General features: G+C 40.1%; 1 protein-coding gene across 1 annotated transcript in view; it reads left to right on the top strand.

The window, feature by feature from the left end:
• Positions 1 to 5,720: 5,720 nt before the first annotated feature.
• Positions 5,721 to 24,492, top strand: part of LPL (lipoprotein lipase) — a 34,613-nt gene continuing 15,841 nt past the window's right edge. Inside the window, exons 1-4 of the mRNA XM_063919999.1 lie at positions 5,721 to 5,975; positions 17,120 to 17,301; positions 21,314 to 21,493; positions 23,248 to 23,359. Of these exons, the coding sequence (XP_063776069.1) occupies positions 5,882 to 5,975; positions 17,120 to 17,301; positions 21,314 to 21,493; positions 23,248 to 23,359 (568 nt within the window). The 5' untranslated portion in view covers positions 5,721 to 5,881. The remainder of the gene's footprint in view (positions 5,976 to 17,119; positions 17,302 to 21,313; positions 21,494 to 23,247; positions 23,360 to 24,492) is intronic.

Consider the following 24,492-nt stretch of genomic DNA (forward strand, 5'->3'; position numbering starts at 1 on the left):
GAACATCCTCAGCCTGCCCCAGCTCTGTCCCTTCTCTCCCTACCCTTGTAATACTTACCTGTCTTGGAGCACGGTCATTCTCTGCTAGAATGCCCTCTCAGTGCAATGAGTTATGTCACTGACACTCAAATGCCTGTGGGAGAACCTGGGAGGAGCTGCGTGCCGCAGCAGCTCCCTAGGACCATCTTTGTGGCCACAAGAAGCGTGGGGCTCTGAAGGATGCCTAATGAGACAGAGACAAAGGTATCCATCTTACAGAAAAGTACACAACTAACAATTGGTGCAGCTTCAGCGAAGGATCGACCCAGCAGTGGCGCACCCAGGGGGGGGGGTTCCGAGCTGCATAAGTATTATTAATGGCTGTCTAGCGTCCTCTGCAGCCTGCTGTCTTCCTGGTGGCACTTGTAAGTGCTTAATAAAAGTTTTCTTTCTTTTAATTATAGTACATATATATCCATGTGCATACATATAAACACACACACACATACTCACACACATGCACATGTGATATATATACATGTGTATATATACGTGTACTGTATGTATATATATATATATATATATATATATACATGTTTAATATGCTATGTATATATATGTGTATATATATATATATATATATACACAGTATATATATATATATATATATATATATACGGTATGTATATATCCATATATATATACACACACACACACACACACACTAGTTTTACGGACCCAGCATATACTGGGTCACCTCAGTCCCCACCCCCGTGATTGGCTCCACCCAGTTCTGGAAACCCCCCCATGCAAATCCTGCGTTTGCCACTGCCCAGGGGCAATTTCTTTGCACTCAGATAGTCCACGATCGGCACACCATTAAATTCACCAAAAATACCTGTACCAGCCTATGGCAGCTGCAGTGTCTCCATCTGAATATGGGCTCTGTGGAAGTGAGAATGCAGCCTGCTTCCCCTGACATTCTCATAACACACTTACATGGCGGATATTTTTTGCATTCACTTCAGAGCAGAAATGCCCATCGCTTGATTATACCATTTCTGATACCAGCGATCCAGCACGCAGTACCGCTATTGTGCATATAGTTAGAGTAATACATGCAATGTAGGGATTTTTAGAAAATATGCACATGCGCAGTAGCACCCACCTTTGACCTCTGACCTTGGGCCCTATTTTTCTACATTTTAGTACTGAATTCTCTCCTTGCAGTTTCTTGAGAATCATTCCCTCTCCTGGACTGCAACTGGAAACATGTCCTTATATCATGTCAGGGACATCAGAATACTGCTAACCCATCAGACTTCTGGCCACACTCTGGCAGCCATTTCAGCACTTTCCTCAGATTCTCCCTTTGCAGGTCACCAGCAGTCTCCCTCCCATATCTTTGTTACAGTTGCGGGTTTCACCAGCATTGGAGCATATCCCCTCACTCTGGCCATTACCACTGCTCTCCCTATCCCCTCACCAGCCAGCTGGACTCTCCTTGTCCAGTCAGTTACCTCAGACTTAGGTTGGCCATTGACCATCAATGGTTTAGCAACCATCACTGGTTTGAGGCTAATGGTAAGTGTTTCACCATCGACACCCATCCATCAATGGTAAAATATCTTTGACTGATTTTCCGCAATCATTTGTGATTACTGTGCATGTGCAAAACACAAATCATCGATGGCTCACAATTGATGGTTTCTGTCCAATGGTCACCACTACCTCCTATCAACTGTCACTCTTCTTTCCTCACTGCTATTTAAAGCTCCTTCTGGGATGCCATGGTAACCTCACCTCAAATCACCCTACACACAACCTCAAATCACCATACAACACCATACAGCTGCATCAACCTCACTAACATCAGCACAAATGGCAGTGGGAGGTTACACATACAGTAAGTCAAAATCAGAATAGTTGCATGAGGTTATGGGTGGGTGTCAGGGGATGGAGCTTGTGGCATAATAAACCCCAAGGGCTCCCACGTGCAGTGTGCCCCTTCCTCTGATCAGCGGTCCCGCATCTTACCTTGTGCCGGCAAACAAGTGCCAGAGTCTAGGCTTTCATTGTATGAGCCTGTCTGCACTGCACACCCTGCATCCATTATAAATATGCCTATTGTGAGTGAGTGTCTCATACATGGAGTTATGTGATGCTGAAAGGAAGCTTCTCAAAGGGCCACATCTCCAGAACTTTGGGGTCTGTATACACTACAGGAGCACACACTGTACTATTAGGCAGGGGTAAAGTCATAGTATTGTAAAAAAGAAAATCTGTACCTTAAATTTCTGGAGTTCAAGCATTGCATCATATAAGCAAACATTGTGTGAGCACCACTGCTGAATGCATGATGCAAACGATATAGTTACCATAGTAATCAGTGGCATAGTTCCTATGGGGCACCCATCTGGGGGGCACCTCTCTTGTCAGTCCTCCATGTGTATATTGGCCCTCATTCCGAGTTGATCGCTCGCAAGGCGAATTTAGCAGAGTTGCTCACGCTAAGCCTACGCCTACTGGGAGTGTATCTTAGCTTCTTAAAATTGCGACCGATGTATTCGCAATATTGCGATTACAAACTACTTAGCAGTTTCAGAGTAGCTTCAGACTTACTCGGCATCTGCGTTCAGTTCAGTGCTTGTCGTTCCTGGTTTGACGTCATAAACACACCCAGCGTTCGCCCAGACACTCCCCCGTTTCTCCGGCCACTCCTGCGTTTTTTCCGGAAACGGTAGCGTTTTTATCCACACGCCCCGAAAACGCTGTGTTTCCGCCCAGTAACACCCATTTCCTGTCAATCACACTACGTTCGCCAGAGCGAAGAAAAAGCCGTGAGTAAAAATACTGGCCCTCATTCCGAGTTGATCGCTCGCAAGGCGAATTTAGCAGAGTTGCTCACGCTAAGCCTACGCCTACTGGGAGTGTATCTTAGCTTCTTAAAATTGCGACCGATGTATTCGCAATATTGCGATTACAAACTACTTAGCAGTTTCAGAGTAGCTTCAGACTTACTCGGCATCTGCGTTCAGTTCAGTGCTTGTCGTTCCTGGTTTGACGTCATAAACACACCCAGCGTTCGCCCAGACACTCCCCCGTTTCTCCGGCCACTCCTGCGTTTTTTCCGGAAACGGTAGCGTTTTTATCCACACGCCCCGAAAACGCTGTGTTTCCGCCCAGTAACACCCATTTCCTGTCAATCACACTACGTTCGCCAGAGCGAAGAAAAAGCCGTGAGTAAAAATACTATCTTCATTGTAAAATTACTTGGCGCAGTCGCAGTGCGAATATTGCGCATGCGTACTAAGCGGAATTTCACTGCGATGCGAAGAAAATTACCGAGCGATCAACTCGGAATGAGGGCCACTATCTTCATTGTAAAATTACTTGGCGCAGTCGCAGTGCGAATATTGCGCATGCGTACTAAGCGGAATTTCACTGCGATGCGAAGAAAATTACCGAGCGATCAACTCGGAATGAGGGCCATTGTATGTTATTTTTGGGTGTTACATGTGAGTGTTCCAAATCTTGCTATTGTGCCTGCAAATTTCTAGTTGTGCTCCTGTGTGTTACATTTGTTGTACTGCAAATATTTCCTTTTCTGCCACACTAAACATAAAGCTACATTATTTTACAGTTACAATTTCAAAAATATCCTTTCGTCAGAGTGATCTTGACATTCTCTTAATTGCTCAAAAACTCATGAAAACAAGAAGAAATGTAGTAAAAATAGAACTATGATTGATAGCCCCAGCTAATGTATTAGTAATATGATGCCCCCAAAGAATGTGAAAGAAATTAATGTACTTAATCACTTTTTCACATTAACTTAAAGTCTGCAAGAGAAAACTTGAAGTCTATCTAACTGCAATTAAAATCTTAGATAATCCTGTATGACTTTATAGTGATGATTGATTGACATCCTAAAAAGTTATGGCACAGAATGTTTCATTAATGACAAGTTAAATTAAGCATGCTTGCAGCTGCCACATTGTGCCAATCACTTGGATCAAACTGTGTACAGGTTCTTTGTAGACTCCTCTGAAATCTGTTATTTTTTGTACTTTAACTAAAAAAAATAATGGTTTAACCTATAAATAATCATTTGATGATTGTCAGACAAAATGTCTGTCAGAATGACATTTCATTGACAGCCTGACACTGCAGATATTGTGGCCATACACAGGGACAGATGTTCTAGCCTTGGAGAGTGATTAAGTGGAGGGAGGTAAAGTACCAGCCAATTGGCTCCTAACTGTCATTTTAGTCTGTAACATGGCATCTTGGAGCTGATTGGCTGGTACTTTATCTCTATCCATTTTATCACTCTCCGAGGTTTAATACATCTCCACCAGTGTATGGCCACACACTATCTGATTTCCTCTACTGTGAAGGAACAGGGGAGATGTCGGTCAAGGCTGACTTGCAAATCATAAATTAAACAGTGGATCAGTACGATAATTATATAATGTAAGCTCAGCATTACACTGCCAACTAATGTACTTGTTTGTGGAGTAATTATGGTTGTAGTAACTACTGCATCATATGTACTGTAACTGCGATAAAGATGTTTCAGTTAAGTTATTCCTTAAGACTTATAACATGACCTTGTTTCAAACATTCCGTAGGTCACTACCAGTCATTTCTATGTTTAAACTATCTGAAACACATATTGTTCCATTCACAGCAAACACTAAAGACAGACAGTGGGGTAGATGTATTAACAATAAGAAGGCATAAAGAAGTGATAAACCAGTGATAAATGCAAGGTGATAAATACACCAGCCAATCAGCTCCCATATGTAAATTAACAGCTAGGAGCTGATTGGCTGGTGCATTATCACCTTGCACTTAACACTGCTTTATCACTGGTTTATCACTTCCTTATGCCTTCTACAGGTTAATACATCTACCCCAATGGACCTTATACAGTAAAGATTGCAAATTTCGCAATTTGTAATCCGGCTGATTATCGAACAAATGCTCAGCATTCGCATTGCGCATGCAGAAGTAAAATAGCGTCAGAAATTGCATACACATCGTGATCACAATGCAGCCACTGTTTGACTGCCATTTTCTGGGTGTGTCTGAAAAAACGCAGGCGTGCCCAGGTGTTTTTAAGGAGGGCCACTTCCAGCCTCTTGTGTCGCAAAAATTGTGGATGACCTTGCCTGGCGCAGATAGGAAAAATCTTCGATGTTCCGGGAATTGCATATGGTTTTGCGATCAACCCGCATATTACGACGTATTCGCAATTTCTGCAATGGGCGTTTATTCTCTATTTCTTGGGCGGCAACTACAGTATTTGATCGCAGCAACTGCTTTTTAGCAGAACTTGCAATCCTTACTGAATAAGGTCCAATATTTGAATACTGAAACTTTGTACTGATACTAATACATAAATGCAGTATCTGAAACAAGCAAAAAATAAATAAAAATACAATATATATATATATATACATATATATATATACATCTATATGTGTGTGTATATATATATATATATATATATATATATATATATATACATATATATATATATATATATATATATATACATATATATATATATATATATATATATATATATATAAAATCTTACTTAAAATATAAAGGTCTACAGCAGTCTTGCACGTCACTGTTACTTAAATCTATATTTGAAGTGCTGTCCCACCTCCTGGTGGGTTGGTAATGATGGCAGTGATTTGCATATCTCTCATAACATAAGGAGACTCCTGACTGCCAATAGCAATTCAGTCTCCGCCTGCATGTGGGAAACCTTTTCATTCTATGCTCTGTAGTTACTGAATCATCAATCAAACTTCTGTAGTTAGTAGAAAAAAATATCTTTCAGCGAATACGGGTTTTAATATTTCAATTTCAGGTTTTCAAAAACATGAGAAGTAGAGAAGTTATTGCACTGTTTGTATGGATGAACTGTCTGTTCACTTGCTGCAAAGTCATAGCAACTACTGAATCACCTACTACAAGTAAGTCTGACTTCTTATGACATTCTCATTGTGTTCTGTTTTGAGGATATTTTAAGTAACAGTTTGGCAGGAATTACAATAAAATCTGACATATCACATTTAAAAGTAACCTGTATTTTATTCATGTTCATATTATGTTAACTTACAGCTCCAAATCCTGTATACATTGATTTTGGTAAAAAGTGATTTATATTGCATCTTGTTTACAAAAGTACACGTGTAATGTCCTAATATTTGTAATGACAATGACAATGATAAGGTAGTGTCAACTGTTTTTGTAGACAACAGAATGAAAGAAAAGTCTTTTCATTCCCTCCTGTGTGGATTAAACATGAACAGAATGGAATGTGCTTGAATTCTTGGCACACATATGCCAGGATATGCATCCCTGTTACAATCTTTTTCATAGCCATGCAGGGAGGGGAAATCTGCATATTGCGCTGAACTTTCCTTTAGCTGCTAAGCAACATGACAGGTTTTCAGCCGCAGATACCAAAAATGGCTAGGGCAGCTTTGCCCTAAAACAATTTGAATGGCATGGCAATGCATGTATATATCCATATATATCTGTGAAAGCTCTTTGTCATTATGTGTTTCACAGTTTATTCATCATGAGAACAGCGCAGCCTGTGAGGTATCTAACATGTTGGTAGTGAAGGGGTTAAGCAGCATGTCTTTTGTTGGTAAAAAACACAAAAGCCACTTTGTAAACAGCAACAACAGACATGATTTGCACTTCATATTTATGTAATTCTCATTTCAGTTCTACAGTTAATTAATAGCTTGATAATTGCACTTGAGATATATCATTTAGGAATATTTCACAATTCTAATGTTACACAACTCAGTTGGATATACTGTATTATGAATGGGAAGGCTTGAAAAAAATCTCTCTTTAGTTTACAGTCAGTAAGTTATGTTGCCAAACTGGAGCTTAGAACCAGTCTGGTGTTACCTGATCTGTGTTCATAGAGATAACTGGTGTGACATGAGGAATAATGCACCCACTGCAATATTACATATTATACATATTCATATTATTACATTATTATTACAGATAATCGAAATGTCATCTTGTTTGTGACCTATAGATAAGCACTCAGATCGGGTATGGGTCATTAGGTCGACCACACTTAGGTCGACAGTCATTGGTCGACATGCATTAGGTCGACATGTACTAGGTCGACATGGAAAAAGGTCGACATGAGTTTTTTTTACTTTTTTTGGTGTCGTTTTCTTCGTAAAGTGTCGGGGAACCCCAATTAGTGCATCGTATCTCCTCGCATGCACTTTGGGCAAGGTGCCTCGCTCAGCTACCGCTGCGCTTAGCACAGGTTACCGTTCCCAATTGTAGTCCACGTGGATCGTAAAGTATGAAAAAGTAAAAAAAAGTGAAAAACGCTAGTCAACCTTTTTTCATGTCGACCTAGTACATGTCGACCTAGTGATCATGTCGACCTAATGACCGTATCCCCTCAGATCGTAGCATGATAGTTTCCATAAGGGCACTGCTACATTATAATATACCTGTAGTTTGTGGAAGGCAGTGCATTATCTCATAGATAGTCATGTGATCATTATAAAATAATAGCTCATTGTAAGCGCTTTGTTTTCATTTACAAACACACCGTAATGCATGTTGTGACATTCTACCCCTAACTGGCAAATGACACTGCTAATAGGTGAGGATATATCATTTCATTCTAACCAGACTTGCACAAAAGACACATTTTGAAACATTACTGTATTTTGCATATTTTGTGCGCTTATGATTAGTTGTTATTTTAACAGCGATAGAAATCAACACAAGAAACTGCAAATCTTTTTTTAAACCCTTCAGGCTTATTTCTATGCTAATCCGCTGTATTCGTCATGTTTAGGAAACAGAGTGGGGTTCTGGGAGGACTGGCTGTTTGAATGACTGGAAAAAAATGTGACCGATGGTTACCTTACTACAGCTCATTTTTTCAAAAGCTGTGAATCCAATACAAGGTCATTGTGACTCCACCTGGCTTCACACCCCCTTTTCTGAGCCGCTGATTGGCTCACTGAGAGCAGCATGAGTAGGCTAGTCCAAGAATCTCACATCTCACACTGTTCTTGGAAGCAATTGTCTTACTAGAAACTCTTACAAGCTGTTGTGCTTGAAGTGCTCTCTGTTCTACAGCTTGGAGACTGTTTATATTCATTGTTAGCCCTAACACTCGTGCTATTGCTTCAGTCCATATCTATATATTACTGGGTAAGGGAACAACGTCTGCTACTAGAACTATTGTAATTCTTTTTATAGTTTACGGTACTGGAGATTACATGTGCCAAAGTAATAAGGACAGTTAAACTGACACTTTTAATTGTCACGTATTTTGTGAATAAGCAGTTCATCCAGTTGTCTCTATTTATTAGCACAGAATGGCTTACATATAGGGTATGGTATAGAAGGTCTACAGTGTCTAGGTAGATAGTCATTAGGTCGACCCCATATGGTCGACAGGGTCAAAAGGTCGACAGAGACAAAAGGAGACAGGTAAAAGGTAGACAGTGAGTAAGGACCAACATGTATAAAAGGCTGTCAGGGTAAAAAGGTCGACATTACAATAGTCGACACAGTAATGGTCGACACAATTTTAAAAACTTTTTTGGGGTGTAATTTTTTACGTTTCATCATATGTGACCACAATTAGTGGAAACGTTTACCCATTGCGGACTTGCTTCGCTCGCCATGCTTTACTCGCCATGCTTCGGCAAGATGGCTCACTCCGCTACTGCTGCGCTCGCCACAGGCTACTGTTCCCAATCGTAGTCCACATGGGAAGTAAATCAAGCAAAAGTTGCGAAAACATGGTAAAAATACCCAAATATTGTGGTGACCATTTGTGTGTTGACCATTGTCATGTCGACAAAATCCAGCGCTGTAATGACTACTAGCCATCGCATCAAAACCATCTGATGGTATAACCATTCATAGTTATATTGTGTGCATGTGCAGAAGCATTCAGTGCATTGCCTATACACATTCACTGAGCTGCGGACACCACTTGTGGGTGTCCACAACTGCATAGAAGCTGTCAACCATCTAGCAACCACAAGCACTTCAATCGAATCAAGAACTTCGATGGTTGATAACTAACAGCTTCTGATGTCCAACCCTAATCACTTAGTAATCAGCTATAAACTTGACTTTCGCCATGTTCCAATTTTTTAAATGCCTGTGTTTTTCATTTTCATTTTCATTCACACTACTGAAATATATTGAAATGTTCAAACCATATAAATCTTGACTACCTGTGGCATTTTATTGAAGGATGCCTTTGATTAGTGTTAACCACAACCAAGCAAATAGAAGGTTAAGGGGCAAACTCAAATAGAGTGGTAATAAACTTAACTACGAAGCAGCATATTAACACCTCTAAAGCCGATGACAGCTTAACGACTGTTGAACTTTTTTTTACCTAGTTATGACTGTTAAGGCCTAGTAATCAGCTACTATATCATGATTTAATTGCATGGTTTCTATAATTACATGTTTTTATGGTCAAGGAATTTTTTGTGTGATACAAGACAAAAAAACCTTTGTCAATTCTCCCTTAAATATGCTCAGTTAGCATGTGGGGAAGTTTGCCAGTTCTTAGATAGTGTCAACAGTGCTTGATTAATGGAAAACTTTGTGGAAAGAGAGATTCATGAGAACGTTTGCCAAGTCAAATGGTAAGGGCAAGTTTATTTCATGGGGCCATTCAAACATTGCAGCTGTGATTCAAACATTGCCGCTATGTACAATTTGTAGTATTAAGATAAAGTAAAGAGAAATAGTAACACTCAGGCAGGAAAACAACAGACAGATACGGTTAGAGTAAGTCACACTCAGCATTGCAGTAATGTTGAATAAGACCCTCTTCATCTGTTCTGAGGGCACTAATTGTACTAACTTACTGTACTATTATTGTCAGTTCTCAGTAGGCTACAACCAAACACAGGTAGCTTTGGGAAACGTACCCCTATCATGAGCAGGTGATCCCCTGTTTATGAAAGTTGATGCAGTTAGTGGCTGTAGAATTATTGTTGTCTTGAATAATAGATCAAAGCACCTAACTACAGTGTCACAAAGTATAATGTGATATTGGGCCTAATTCAGAGTTGATCGTAGCAGCAAATTTGTTAGCAGTTAGGCGAAACCATGTGCACGGCAGGGGGGGGGGCAGATATAACATGTGCAGAGAGAGTTAGATTTGGGTGGGGCGTGTTCAAACTGAAATCGAAATTGCAGTGTAAAAATAAAGCAGTCAGTATTTACCCTGCACAGAAACAGAATAACCCACCCAAATCTAACTCTCTCTGCACGTTATATCTGCCCCCCAGCAGTACACATGGTTTTACCCAAATGCTAAAAAATTTGCTGCTGCGATCAACTCTGAATTTCCCTCATTGTACCCACCTATGACCTCACAGTCTTTCATTCATTGCCATATTAGCCAGGTAAAATTGAAGCTACACCTAATACACCTACTCTTAACACCTAAATAATGTCTAAGGCCTAATCACCTATAATGGATAATAATGTTTGTTATAATGGGGTGTAGTAGGGTATGCTGGTGGCCGGGCTCCCGGCAACCAGGATACCGGCACCGGAATCCCGACCGCCGGCATACTGACAGCTGGGCGAGCGAAAATTACCCCCTTCTGGGCTCGCTGCGCTCGCCATGCTGCGCTCGCCACACTGCGGGCATGGTGGTGCGCTACGTGCACCGCACTATCTATTCTCTCTCCAGGGGGGTCGCGGACCCCCAAGAGGGAGAAAAGATGTCGGTATGCCGGCGGTCGGGATTCTGGCGCCGGTATGCTGGTCGTCAGGATCCCGGCCGCCGGCAAACAGAAGACCACCCATTATAATGCATGCAGAAGTCATATATTAATTAAATCAATTCAAATTACTTAATTAATACTAATATTAAACCTGATTGTGAATATTGACTTTTATAAATAAATCACTATCAGACATACGTTGTAATTATGATAAGTGATGCTTCTATGTGTTAAGAAATAAAGCAATAAACAGTTGATACTGATGAAAACCTCACAATGAAGGGCTCCTTCGACATTTTATAGTAAAATACAACCCTTCTAGGATATGTTTAATGAAATCTCTTGTATTTAAATGTATGTTTGTATTGAGCACTGAGTGGAAGATGTATGAAAGTTTGGAGAGAGATAAAGTGGAGAGAGATAAAGTACCAACCAATCAACTCCTAAAGCATCGACAGTGACGGGACCTGGCGGGGTAGCCAGCTTCGACAAGTGCATACACACTTGCTGATGCCTGCAGCAACCGAGCAACGGCCATTCTTCATTTAGCAGCATGGTTCTTGCTAATGATGTTCCCTTCAGCCCTACATGTAGGGCTAACAAAGGATGTCGCTGAGGAACCGCGGGAGCACGTATTCTCATAGACATAGTGCGCACACGCTGAACAATATGAACATTTGACGTTCCCATCCATCGGAATTGGACAAATCATTCACAATATCATCTAGTGTGGACCCAGCTTTACTGTCATTTTTTTTAAACACATCCTGTAAATGACTGAAGCTGATTTTATCTCTCTCCATTTTATCTTGAAAGTTTTTATACATCTCCCCCATGAGTGTGATGTAGCCACAGTTGCCTCAACAGGGTCATCATTTTATTTTGAGCCTAAGGGTCATAAAGCATTGCATTGTGGGACACTCATCCTCTAATTGTAGCTTTCTCTACTCCTGCTCAGGGGATATGCTTTAGTCACTTAAGCTGAATCAGCATGAGGAATGTATAAGAGAGACCATGCACTCAATACATGCACTGCATGTGTGCTGCTGAATCAGCTCCTGTAAGTTCATGGGGTCAGAAGATAAGAATAGCAACATCCACAAGATGAAGAAATTCACTTTGACACACAATACACAAAATGCAAAAGTTCAAAGGATGATGAAATAGCTAGCTATGGGCCTTATTCAGCTTCAGTTGCAGTTTTGCTAAAATAGCAAAACTGCAACCGCTACCACTCGCATGCTGTGGCTCTCGCCCAGCACAGGGCAAGGCCGCCCAGCATGCTGATGGTGGACAGCGATGGGATTGGAATTGAATTACATCACTGATTAAGGTATAGCCTCCTGCCTCCGTAGCATGGCAGAGGCCGCATTTGATGTCACATGGCTTCCCCAAACCCGCCCTTATTTTTATCATCACGCCCCCACCATGCAGCGTTGCTACCCCCGCAATGCCACATCGCTACCCCCAAACGCCCCGCGAACACCCCTGCCTGTCAATGCAAATGCAGTGGCCAGCCTGCGCTTGTACAGAATGAGACCTGTGCGTGCGCACTGGGCTGAATATCATAACCAATGCGATGCAAGCCGAAAAGGGACCTATGTTCAGAAAATAACATCACACTAGATCACTCCATATTTCACATACACTGATGCTGTCATGCTTTATAACGCCTAACTACTGTAACTGTAATCTATTTCTGGGTGGAAATGTAAACAGGGAAGGTAAACCTATGTGCTATTAAGGCTTGGCTTTTCTACACATAACATAGAAATGGCTGTCCTCTTAATATTATAAATATGTTCATGAAAGTCAATACTATGAGACAGTACAAACTTAATGTGAGTATCTGAAATTTATATAAAAAATACCTACTATATAAAAAATGCAAACCTGCTGTATTTTATGGGTAATTCTAAAATACAGTGTGATAAATAGAAAAATAAAGAAATGAACAGGCCAAGTGAAAGCAAAGCGGGTGTTTTACTTTGTCATCTTTCAGCAGGCAAGTAAATGGAAGACTGAGAGTAAGCCTTTCACTTTTCCCACATCTATATTACCAGTTATCTACAAGATATAGATTGCTGTGTAAAGCATCTGCAACATATTGCTTTACTTTAGTTACATATTAACTGATTTGCAAGTGCACATGACTTCTGCTTATCAAACATTTTCTAGTGGGTAATGGTGCAACACAAGCTTTCTGTGAATACAATTTCCAAATTCAAAATAGAATTGATTAAATCATTGAGTAAAATCTAGATTACCTCTATAACATGTGCTGTTACTACTGTTGTTCCTTTTGTATGGTGCAAATACTAATCATTCAAAATGTTTTTGTATAATTAGTAAAATGGGCTGCAGTGAGTGATCATGGTGGTTATATGTATACCCAGAGGCGTAATTGTGGGAGGCAATGGAGTAGGCTGCCGCCGGGCTCCTGCTCTAAAGGGGGCCACCTCTGCTCCAGTTTCAGGTGTTCAGGGACACCATTCAATTAAGTTAATTGACAGCCGCCACTATTGCTTCCATGTCTGGCTTCCCTCCCCCACTAGTCTCTGCACCTTAGAAGTCACACCCTCTTTATTTTCGATGCACATTTTACAAGTGTCATGCTTAGGATTAGAACCCATGACCTATTACACTGGAAGCAGACACCTTACTGATGGAGCCATTTGCTCCTGTATGGGAAGCGTGAGAATTCTAACTATATGAAGTTACTGCATATAGCTCTATCGGTAAGGGGCCTGCTTCCAGTGTAATAGGTTGTGGGTTCTCGTCCTGGGTATGACACTTGCAAAATAATTGTCAGAGAAATAGCATTGTGAGTGACTGAGCAGATCTATGTAGTATGTGACTGCACAGTGCACACTACATAGATCTGCATAGAGGCAAGAGTTTTGAACTAACAATTCTAACTAGTAGCTACATATAGTTAGAATCTGCAGGCTTGCTCTGTAATGTGTCAGCCTTCAGTGTAACAGCCAGGTTATGGGTTCTAATCCTGGATATGACTGCTCAGAAAAGTGTGACTTAAAATAAATGACAATGAAAAAAAAAAAGTATATATATATATTTTTTTTTTTGTTTGTTTCAGAACACTCCATACACATTATATATATTTATCTATGCATGGGGGGGCCCAATGTTTATCTTGCCTCCGGGCAACTGGGACAAACTTACGCCACTGTGTATAATAATTGATCTGTGCTGGTTATGTAGCAATAGGGTGAATTCAATTTAACATTCTATTGTTTAGCGCTGAGAATAAGTGCCTGGAGCTATTCAATTAGCCACATCGCGCCCCACACTTGTTGTAAATCAGGAGAGGCAGGTTAATGCTCCTAAATAATGCCGTTTAGTCATGGTAAATGGCATTCTCTGATTTGAAGTGTCAGGTGTGATGCTGTTAACACTGGCAGTAAGTCCACAACTCACATCGTGGCACTGGCTTTGTCAGATTCTGCTTGCACTTTTGGAGGGTGTGGCTAATTGAATAGCGTGAATCAGCCAGTGAATGAACACTACCAATGAATAAATATTTATAGGTTTAAAGTATTAAAGCAAGATTGAATCTTCTCAAATAATCATAACAAGCATCTAATGTTATACTTTGAAGCCTTCTTATGTTAGTTAGACACTGATTTGATCCTGAACTCACAAAACTTGGTTGCAAATGGATTTCTGTTTCTGGTTTGAATGAGTCTGAACTGCTTTTCCCTCAAAATAATGAGGTAATGTACAATATACAGTACAGTGTTTATACCTCAATACATATGGGTAAAGGCTTTTAAAGGGTTCAGATTTGATACTCTGAGGTGTGGATTGTCTTGAATAAAGTAAGAGGGGGGGGGGGGGGGTGTTCATTTACTGGATGACATCATCAGATTTTTTTTCAGTAAATGAACAAATTGTTCTCTTATTGGGATTTTACAGATTATTGGGGGTAATTCTGAGTTGATCGCAGCAGGAACTTTGTTAGCAGTTGGGCAAAACCATGTGCACTGCAGGGGAGGCAGATATAACATGTGCAGAGAGAGTTAGATTTGGGTGTGGTGTGTTCAATCTGCAATCTAAATTGCAGTGTAAAAATAAAGCAGCCAGTATTTACCCTGCACAGAAACAATATAACCCACCCAAATCTAACTCTCTCTGCACATGTTATATCTGCCTCCCCTGCAGTGCACATGGTTTTGCCCAACTGCTATCAAAATTCCTGCTGCGATCAACTCAGAATTACCCCCTTTGTTGGTTGCTTCTAAAAATCAAAGTTAATTTAAATTAATTTAAACTAATTGGAATAAAAATAACTAAAAACACAATATTGAATGTAGCCAGTAAATGAACAACTTTTTCATTGTGTTCAATGACTGGTTGATATCTGTTCGTTTACTCGGTTGTATTTTCCCAGTTGTTTTAAATTGTAATATGCCTATTCCTTTTTTATAAACAGATGGATTTTGGGGAGTAATATTTGGCCCAAGTTTACAAGTAGTTTAGGTACATCAAAGAAGCAGTGTCTGCTGCTTTGGAAGCTGCTCGCCACCACTCTACAGAGCAGAGAGTGAACAGCCAATAGACAATATTATAAACTATGTGCTTCAAATGAGGTACAGCTCAATTCCTGGTGTTCGCCTGAAGACACCTTCAATGAATCTAAAAAAAGAATATTTTGAATAAAGAGCAACCCCTATTGAGGGTAGGTTTGGGGTTACCAATATAAATCCTTACACCTTACTTGTAGTCTGTCAATACAAAATAGTCGAGAAAAAGTTTTTTTTCTTAGTTACAGAGGTAGAACGCCAAAATAGACTCCTGCAATCTCCAAAAAATCACAAGCAGCCCATAAATTCCATGCCAGTCAGTCACTTGAATAAATCCAGCTATGCTGTATATTTTTGTTTTGTCTTGTCTCTCTTGTGGTCATTTTTCATACACCCATATATGCAGAGAGAGACAAAAAATTCCAATATAGTATAGCACTGTTTATTCAAGAAAAGTAATTAAAAACTAGAGGCTGTGCAGCGTACCAGATATAGCGGTGTTTATTGCACACCTATACACGTTCAACATGGAACCCACATACACTTTAGGATCTTAGACTTAGGAAAAATCAGGTCATTCCAATCTGATCATAGCTGTGCTAAATTTAGCACAGCTACAATCATCTTCCCTGACATGCGGGGGGACGCCCAGCACAGGGCTAGTCTGCCCTGCATGTCAGGCCGCCCCCCACCCCCCAACACAAGTACAAAAGCATCGCACAGCGGCGATGCTTCTGTACTTGTAAAGTAACTCCCAGCCAGCGCAGCTCCTGCAGCTGGCCAGGAGCTACTTGTCGCTGCCGGGATCGCAGCGGCTGCGTGTGATGTAATGCAGCCGCTGCGGCCCGCCACCCACACGGTCCGGCCATGCCTGCATTGGCCAGACCGCGCCCACAAAATGGCAGCCAATTGCCACCGTGTCGCCCCCTCTGCCCAGCAACTGCCTCTGCCTGTCAATCAGGCAGAGGCGATCGCTAGGCAATGACAGCCATCAGCTGTCAGCCAAGCGCCGGCGCACTGCGGCACCGGCGCATGCGCAGTTCTGACCTGAACGCTGTGCTGTGAAAAACTGCAGCAAGCGTACAGGTCAGAATGACCCCCAAAGTTTCTATACCTTGATTTCTGATGGTTCTTCATTAATGTGTTACTGGTAACAAATCTGATAAATTATTCTAAAGATTCATAATTTATTGTTCATATTAAAAATATCAGTTACAAAGGACTGCCTACATGGTTTAGTTCCTAACAGTGCAAGATACAGGTGGAGGAAGCTGGAATGTAAAAAGTATTATTATTATTATTATTATTATTAATAATAATAATAATACTAATATTTAATTTAATAATATTTTAATTTAATAATATTTTAATTTAAGAATAATAATTTAATAATTCAATAATAATTTTAGAATCATTTTATGAAAATGTAATAAAAATGATCAAACAATAAAAAAACATAGATTTTTGGGGGGTTACTTTGGGCCTCATTCATCTTCTTTACCAGTGCCATCACTGGAATACACCGAAACATGCAATGGATCATAAAGGATTAATGGAACATTATACTTGCCAAAAAAGCTTGTTGTATTATTAATTTGTATTTGTGGTGTACTTAGAGCAGTATCTGACACCTTACATGTAATAAAAATGTTGATTGCGGGAAGAAAGGCAGCTACTGCCATACACTGAGATTACTTACACCTTTTGCAGGATATCTTTAATACAGAGTAGATAACGAGTATACAGATAACCTCTATAATGATAAGTTTATCTCACCATATAACTTTTATTTCATTGCAGTAACTCCAACTGTTGATTGGAAGAAAACTGACTACAAGGACATTGAGAGTAAATTTTCTCTTCGGACGCCGGAAGAACCAAATGATGATACTTGTTTTCTCATCCCTGGTCAGGAGCAGACTGTCAGAGAATGTCATTTTAATCACACAAGCAAAACCTTTGTAATTATCCATGGCTGGACGGTAAGGACTATACATGGCACAGAATCTGGGTACAACAAAAATATTGCACCATTTGTCTGTATAGAAAATGCTTTGTTTGTATTTTAAACAATATGGAGCAAATAAATAACATGAGCATTGCATTTTCTCAACCGGAATAGACAGAACCATGTGTTCCGTATTACTAAATGGAACACATACCTTAAAACTGAACCAGAAGACCAATACACTTTTTTCCTTCTACTCGATAGTTAAAAGGTTAAGGAGTTAGTTTATCAAGCAGTGAAAAAAGTAGAGAAGTGGACCAGTGGGGTAGTTACCCATTGCAACCAATCAGCATCTACTTATCATTATTATAATATACTTGAGAAATGCTACCTCAAAGCTGATTGACTACTATGGGCTACTTCTCTACTGGTCCACTTATCTACTCTTTTCACTGCTTGAATCATCAATCCCATCTTTGTAAACCGAGGTCTCTGATATATAATACTGTATATTTGATATCAGTAAAGAAAATAAAATACTGAGGTGTCTATTCATGTACATTCTGAAAAGGATCCCGAAATATGGGGTTTATTCGTAAAGCAGAGAAAACCTCAGTGGTTTTCCCACTTTGGGAAAAACAGTTTTTTTTTCCTGTTTTGGGCTATTCATGAAGTGATACTGGGCATGTTCTCAAAATCATGAAACTGGGGGACATGATACAAAACCATGCCCACCTACAAGAGGCCATGACCCTACCCACAGAGGCCCTGCCCCCTTTTTGAGTGCATGCGGCAAAGTTCAAAAACGCATCCCAGTACTTATAAGTTGAGAGGAATGCTTAATGTAAACTAGTTTCACTTAAACTTTTTCAGTCTTTTCTGAAAACCATAAAAGTTTAAAAAAGTTAACTATAACCAAGTTATGAAAGTCTCTCAAGGGATTTGGCCAATAAGGCAACAGCCAAGTGTGCCAAAATAGAACACTTGTGAACTGTACAGTATGTTCATTGAGAGCCTGGGAAGAGAAATTGTCTGGAAAATGCAGGAGATTTGTTGGCTTTGAGCCTGGAATTTCTTATTGCAGCAAATGAACGATTTGTGCCAGAGTTGAGGATACAGGTTCTAACAATATAAGTAATGCAAAGTTATTCTATAAAAAGTGGCAAAATATGTGCAACAAAATTTAATAGGTAGGCACTAGGAATTTATAGGCATGCCGATTGTAAAGCTTCCACTGTGCAAACATACTCTTGGGGTTATTTACTAACATTTCTCAAAGCTAAAATGTGCATTTAATTCATAAAAAACAATCATCAGCAATTAAAAGTGAATGTCTGAATGATTGCTAAAGTTTGACTTGCCCATTTCAAATATGCTGGTAAATCCCCCTCACTGCTGCATTACATTCAAAACACAATATATACTGTGGATAGATAGATAGATAGATAGATAGATAGATAGATAGATAGATAGATAGATAGATAGATAGATAGAATGGTGGCACTCATAGACTTCACAGCATTGTAAAAACATGCTTTTTAATGCATCAACGTTTTGGGCTCATGCCCGTCGTCAGGATAGCAGATACAAATGACTTCAAACCAAACATTTAAATACCCCCACATACACCATAAGTGATTACCTGATTGAGGACATCTGGCCACGGCTTCTCCGGGCGTCAGGCTCCAAGCGGTTGTGCAACGGGAAATCGGTTCTGTCCAGCCAGGTGACGTTGATTACAGTCTTTTAAAAAACAATCTTCTTTGGACTCTTATTGCTTTCTGAATCAGGATTTCACACATAGAACGTTCAGGTATTTGTTAACTAGTTTAAGTATAAATATAAGAAATTTTAATAATCTCATACATTTTATTTGTTCAGCATTGTTACCTTCATTTGCAGCATCCAGAAATTATCTTTTACAGAAGCAGAACAAAATGCAGCAATGGGATATATTGTACAGTATCTCAGTGGATCCCAACCCCGGTCATCAAGGCACACTAACACTGCAGGTTTTAAGGATAGCCATGTTTGAGCACAGATGCTTAAATCAAAATAACTAAGCTACTAATTAAATCACTTGTGCTCAAGTATCACTAAACTTAAAACCTGGTCTATTAGCGTGCCTTGAGGAAAACACTCTTGTAGCTACAGTGCTGTATTAGTGCCATGAACAGCAGCTGTTTATTTCTGATAGAATACTTATGTTTTAGCTTTGTAGATGACATGAGACTGGCTCATTGCTATGCATTAGGAGAAATGTATGAATAGAAAGCACATTACCCTACATTACAAATTAGAGTACCTTATACATCATTTCTGACTTTCTGTCACCCAGCTCATGATTATGTTTATGCCCCCTAATTTAAAATTGTTAATGGAGCTGTTAATGGAAGCTGTAATGTAAGAATATCCGGGATGCCTTTGTTTCAATTCCATATTTGACAATCTTGTAATATCAAATAGAATGCATTACCCTGAGGTGGAACAGTACTGCCAATGCTTACCAAAGCATCCCTTTACATTTGTTCCTAGCTCATTTACATCAATTCAAATAACATACGACTCTCATGCCACCATTTATGGCATCATAACCAGTGCAAACATGCAAATAGGTTGTAATGAATACAAGGTTGAAAGAACCTCTAAACCCATACTTGCATACCTGACCCTCTCTAAGGTGGTCATTCCGAGTTGTTCGCTCACTGCTATTTTTAGCATAATTGCTAATAGGCTAAAATCCGTCAGTTCTGCGCATGCGTATGCACCGCAGGGCGCACGCGCTAAGCAATTTTACACAAAACTATGCTATTTTACTCACGGGCGAACTAAGCTTTTCAGTCGCTCTGTTGATCGGAGAATGACTGACAGGAAGTGGGTGTTTCTGTGTGGTAACTGAGCGCTTTCCGGGAGTGTGCTAAAAAACGCAGGCATGCCAGCAGAAAATGCAGGAGTGGCTGGAGAAACGGGGGAAAGGCTGGCCGAACGCAGGGTGTGTTTGTGACGTCAAACCAGGAACTAAACGGACTGAGGTGATCGCAATCTAGGCTTAGGTCTGGAGCTACTCAGTAACTGCAAGGAAATACTTAATAGCAGAATTGCTAATCTTTCGTTAGCAATTCTGCTATGCTAAGATACACTCCCAGAGGGCGGCGACTTTGCGTTTGTATTGCTGCTAAAAGTAGCTAGCGAGCGAACAACTCAGAATGACCACCTATGAGGGAGAAAATGCTCTGTTCCTGGACTTTCCTGGTAATGTATGATTGCCATCACCTGTGGTGAGCTAGTTAATTGATAAGAAAGGTGTTTCACCACAGGTGATGGCAATCATACATTACCAGGAAAGTCCAGGAACAGAGCATTTTCTCCCTCATGGAGAGGGTCAGGTAGGCAAGTATGTCTAAACCATCATTGAATATACAATAAAAGAAAATTGCATTAGCTGCCAAGCATTGCCCATCCATTAGTAAATAGTCCCAATTAGTTGCAATTAAAGGTTTAATTGATGATATCAGTCACACCCATTACATAATTTAGTTGCATGAATGCTTCTTTCATAAATGTCATACAATAAATACAAGTTTTTAATTAGGTAAATTACATGACTGTCATTTCTGTGAAATTTAAATTGGATTTCTAATGATTCAGGTGAACCTGCAACAGAAAATGTACAGTACTAAAGCCACATTACAATATCCTCAGTGTTCCCCAAACCATACAGCTTACAGTTACTCTAGGTACTGTTCCAGGCTACTTAGTTTTATTTAATGGATAATGCAATTATTTTTCAGATTGATTTCCAAATAGTGGCTTTTGCTGGGGAGTCAGTAAAGAAGATATTTATGCCTCAATGACACACAATTGTTACCCATACATTTATGCATTTAATATTCCCCATATGTAACTGCACAAAATACTTTTATTTTCTAGTTATTAAAACTGCTGACTCCAAATATGTTTTCCTACATACCTTTGCTTTGGTTATGTGACTGTATAGTCTTTGAATATTCTTGCTGATATTATGTTATGTTTTCTTTTATTTGTAGGTAACTGGCATGTATGAGAGCTGGATTTGGAAGCTTGTGGATGCTCTATTCAGGAGGGAGCCAGATTCAAATGTTGTGGTGGTGGATTGGCTGACGCGAGCACAGCAACACTACCCAGTGTCAGCGGCTTATACTCAACTGGTGGGACAGGATGTTGCAAGTTTCATTGATTGGATGGAAGTAAGTACAGTCTGGAAGAGCCGGAAGTAGCACAAGAAACAGCGAGGGATAGATAGAATGGGAACACGGGAATGAGAAAGAGAGGTCGACAGAGCTAGAGAGCAAGGGTAAGGGACATTGCGGGTCATTCAGAGTTGATCGCTAGCTGCTGTTGTTCGCAGTGCAGCGATCAGGCTAAAAAATTGCATTTCTGCGCATGCGTATGGCCCGCAATGCGCACGCGCGATGTACGGGTACAAAGCCCATTGTGGTTGTGCACAGGTTCTAGCAAAGTTTTCAGTCGCACTGACGGCCGCAAGAAGATTGACAGGAAGGGGGCATTTCTGGGTGTCAACTGACCATTTTCAGGGAGTGTTTGCAAAAATGCAGGCGTGTCTGAAAAAACGCAGGCGTAGCTGGGCGTTCGCTGGATGGGTGTATAACGTCAAATCCAGACACAAATAGGCTGAAGTGATCACAAGCGCTGAGAAGGTTCAGAGCTACTCAGAAACTGAACAAACTGTTTTTGCAGATCTCGGCTGCACATGCATTCGCACTTCTGCTGAGCTAAAATACACTCCCCAGTGGGTGGCGGCATAGCATTTGCACGGCTGCTAAAACTAGCCAGCGAGCGATCAACTCAGAATGACCCCCATAGAGATAACCCAGAGATATACAGGAAGAGAAAGGGTAAGAGAGAACAATACAACAGGAGGCCTACTGGACAAGAGAGAATAAGAGAGAGAGGAAATAGATAATTTTAGTAAATTAGATAAAAATAAACTTTCATTCATTTATTAATTTGTTATTACAGAATGCTATGTTGGTTCTCACATACATACTTGGCATACAAATAATAATAATTACATTTTGAACATTTCAATAATATTTCAATAGTAAAAAGTTGTTAAAATTTAAATTAAGTATCATTACAAATTTGTTATTCAGAAATAAAGTTTATTGAGTTCTAACAATATTAAAGACATTACAGTGCTGGACAGTTTACAATAACCATATAAACACAAGCAATATCACAAAATACCAAGTATTAATATGACATAGTAAATATGGATAATCACAAAAACAGAAGAACAAAGGTGTGTGTGGGGGGGGGGGGGGGGGGGGCACATGAGGAAGACAAGGATCAGGAAAGAAAAAAGTGGGGAGGGTGTAAATAATGATCAGGAGTTAGAGTATCTAGTGGGAATTGTCACCTCGGCTTAATCTGTGAAAAAGTCAGTATAATTTCAGGTATCCGGTCTCTAGGTCGACAAGGCTTAGGTTCACAGTGTCTAGGTCGACCACTATTGGTCGACAGTAACTAGGTTGACAGGGTTTCTAGGTTGACAGGGTTTCTATGTCGACATGTGCTAGGTCAACAGGTCAAAAGGTCGACATGAGTTTTTAACATTTTTCCTCTTTGAACTTTTTAATACTTTACGATCCACGTGAACTACGATTGGGAATGGTAACCTGCCCGAGCTCGCGAGCCATACGGGGGGACACGGTGCACTAATTGGGGTTCCCAGCCACTATACGGCAAAAACGACAACAAAGAAAAGTTTATAGAACTCATGTTGATCTTTTTACCTGTGGACCTAGACCCTGTTGACCTAGAATCCCTGTCGACCTAGTTACTTTCGACCAATAGTGGTTGACCTAGACACTGTCGACCTAAGTGTGGTCGACCTTCAATACCACACCCATAATTTCATTATTACTTTTACATAGAAAGCATTTTAAGTATACTAAATCAAACATCTCTTTCTTAATAGGAAAAGTTAAATTACCCAGTGGACAACATTCACATATTGGGATACAGTCTGGGTGCTCATGCAGCAGGAGTTGCTGGAAATCTGACTAACAACAAAGTGAACAGGATAACAGGTGAGGCGTGGAGAAATGTGCAGGACATCAAGCTGTTCTAGAAGATACTGTAAAATGCAAGGCCTTTTTACATATGCAGGCATTTCTCTTTGGGAAACAGCAAACGCATGATTCGTTGCTCTGTGATGGTGAGGGGCATCCATTTAGCTGCAGTAATTTGCCGTGCCTAATTGGTTCACCGGGGGCTATCCAATTAGCCCTGATAAACCAGAGTTTATCCCCGATGCCGACACTTATCGGGATTATGCTCGCGTGCCTCATGCACGTGAAGTATAATCCGCAATAAGTGCCCCCAGCAAAAATACTGTACATAGGTCCTGCAAAAAGTAGAATCTATGTATTTTTGCACAAAAAAATTGTGTTTTTTGTGGGACTTAATTGGATAGGGGTGATAAAACTAACACAAAAATACCAATTTTTCAAGGCTGCGGCACTATCACGGGTAATTGTATACCCCCTGGCATCTTTCATAGTTACCAAATACAGTATTTATTATAGAAAATGCTATTTTATTTATTTTTTCTTTTCCTGTCTAATTAATATTTCTTTTTGCATTTTAGTCTGCACAAATAAACAAATAAAGGTTTTGTGTAGAGGGGACATGAGCATACTGCAGAGGTTCCCAAAAACAGTCCTCAAGGCACCCTAACGGTTCAGGTTTTAAAGATATCCATGCCTGAGCACAGATGGTTAAATCAAATTGACCGAGGTACTAATTATTAGTCAGCTGAGGCCAAGCATGGATAAATTTAAAACCTGGACCATTAGGGTGCCTTGTTGTCCGCATTTGGGAACCTCTGGCATATTGTGTGTATGATTTCTAAATAGGGCATTCTCAGTTATAAATATGGCCTTGCAAATAACACAAACATATACTGTATCATTGAAAGTGGTCATTAATGTATATTTCATGAAGCTATAAGACACAGACAATTGTACCATTAGTGATTTAATAGCACAAGGACCGAAGCTGTGATGAAATGTGCCCAGGAACACATTATGCTGCAATCATTTCTGGAAACCACACATGTAGTAATAGCCAATAAGCTATTACAAACCTTGAATACATTCATTGCAAAGCCAAAAAAAACAGCAAACTATCTAGCACTGACACATACAGATGTGTCCTCATA

This window comes from Pseudophryne corroboree, chromosome 1 (genome assembly GCF_028390025.1).
Source record: "Pseudophryne corroboree isolate aPseCor3 chromosome 1, aPseCor3.hap2, whole genome shotgun sequence".
Lineage (NCBI taxonomy): Eukaryota > Metazoa > Chordata > Amphibia > Anura > Myobatrachidae > Pseudophryne > Pseudophryne corroboree.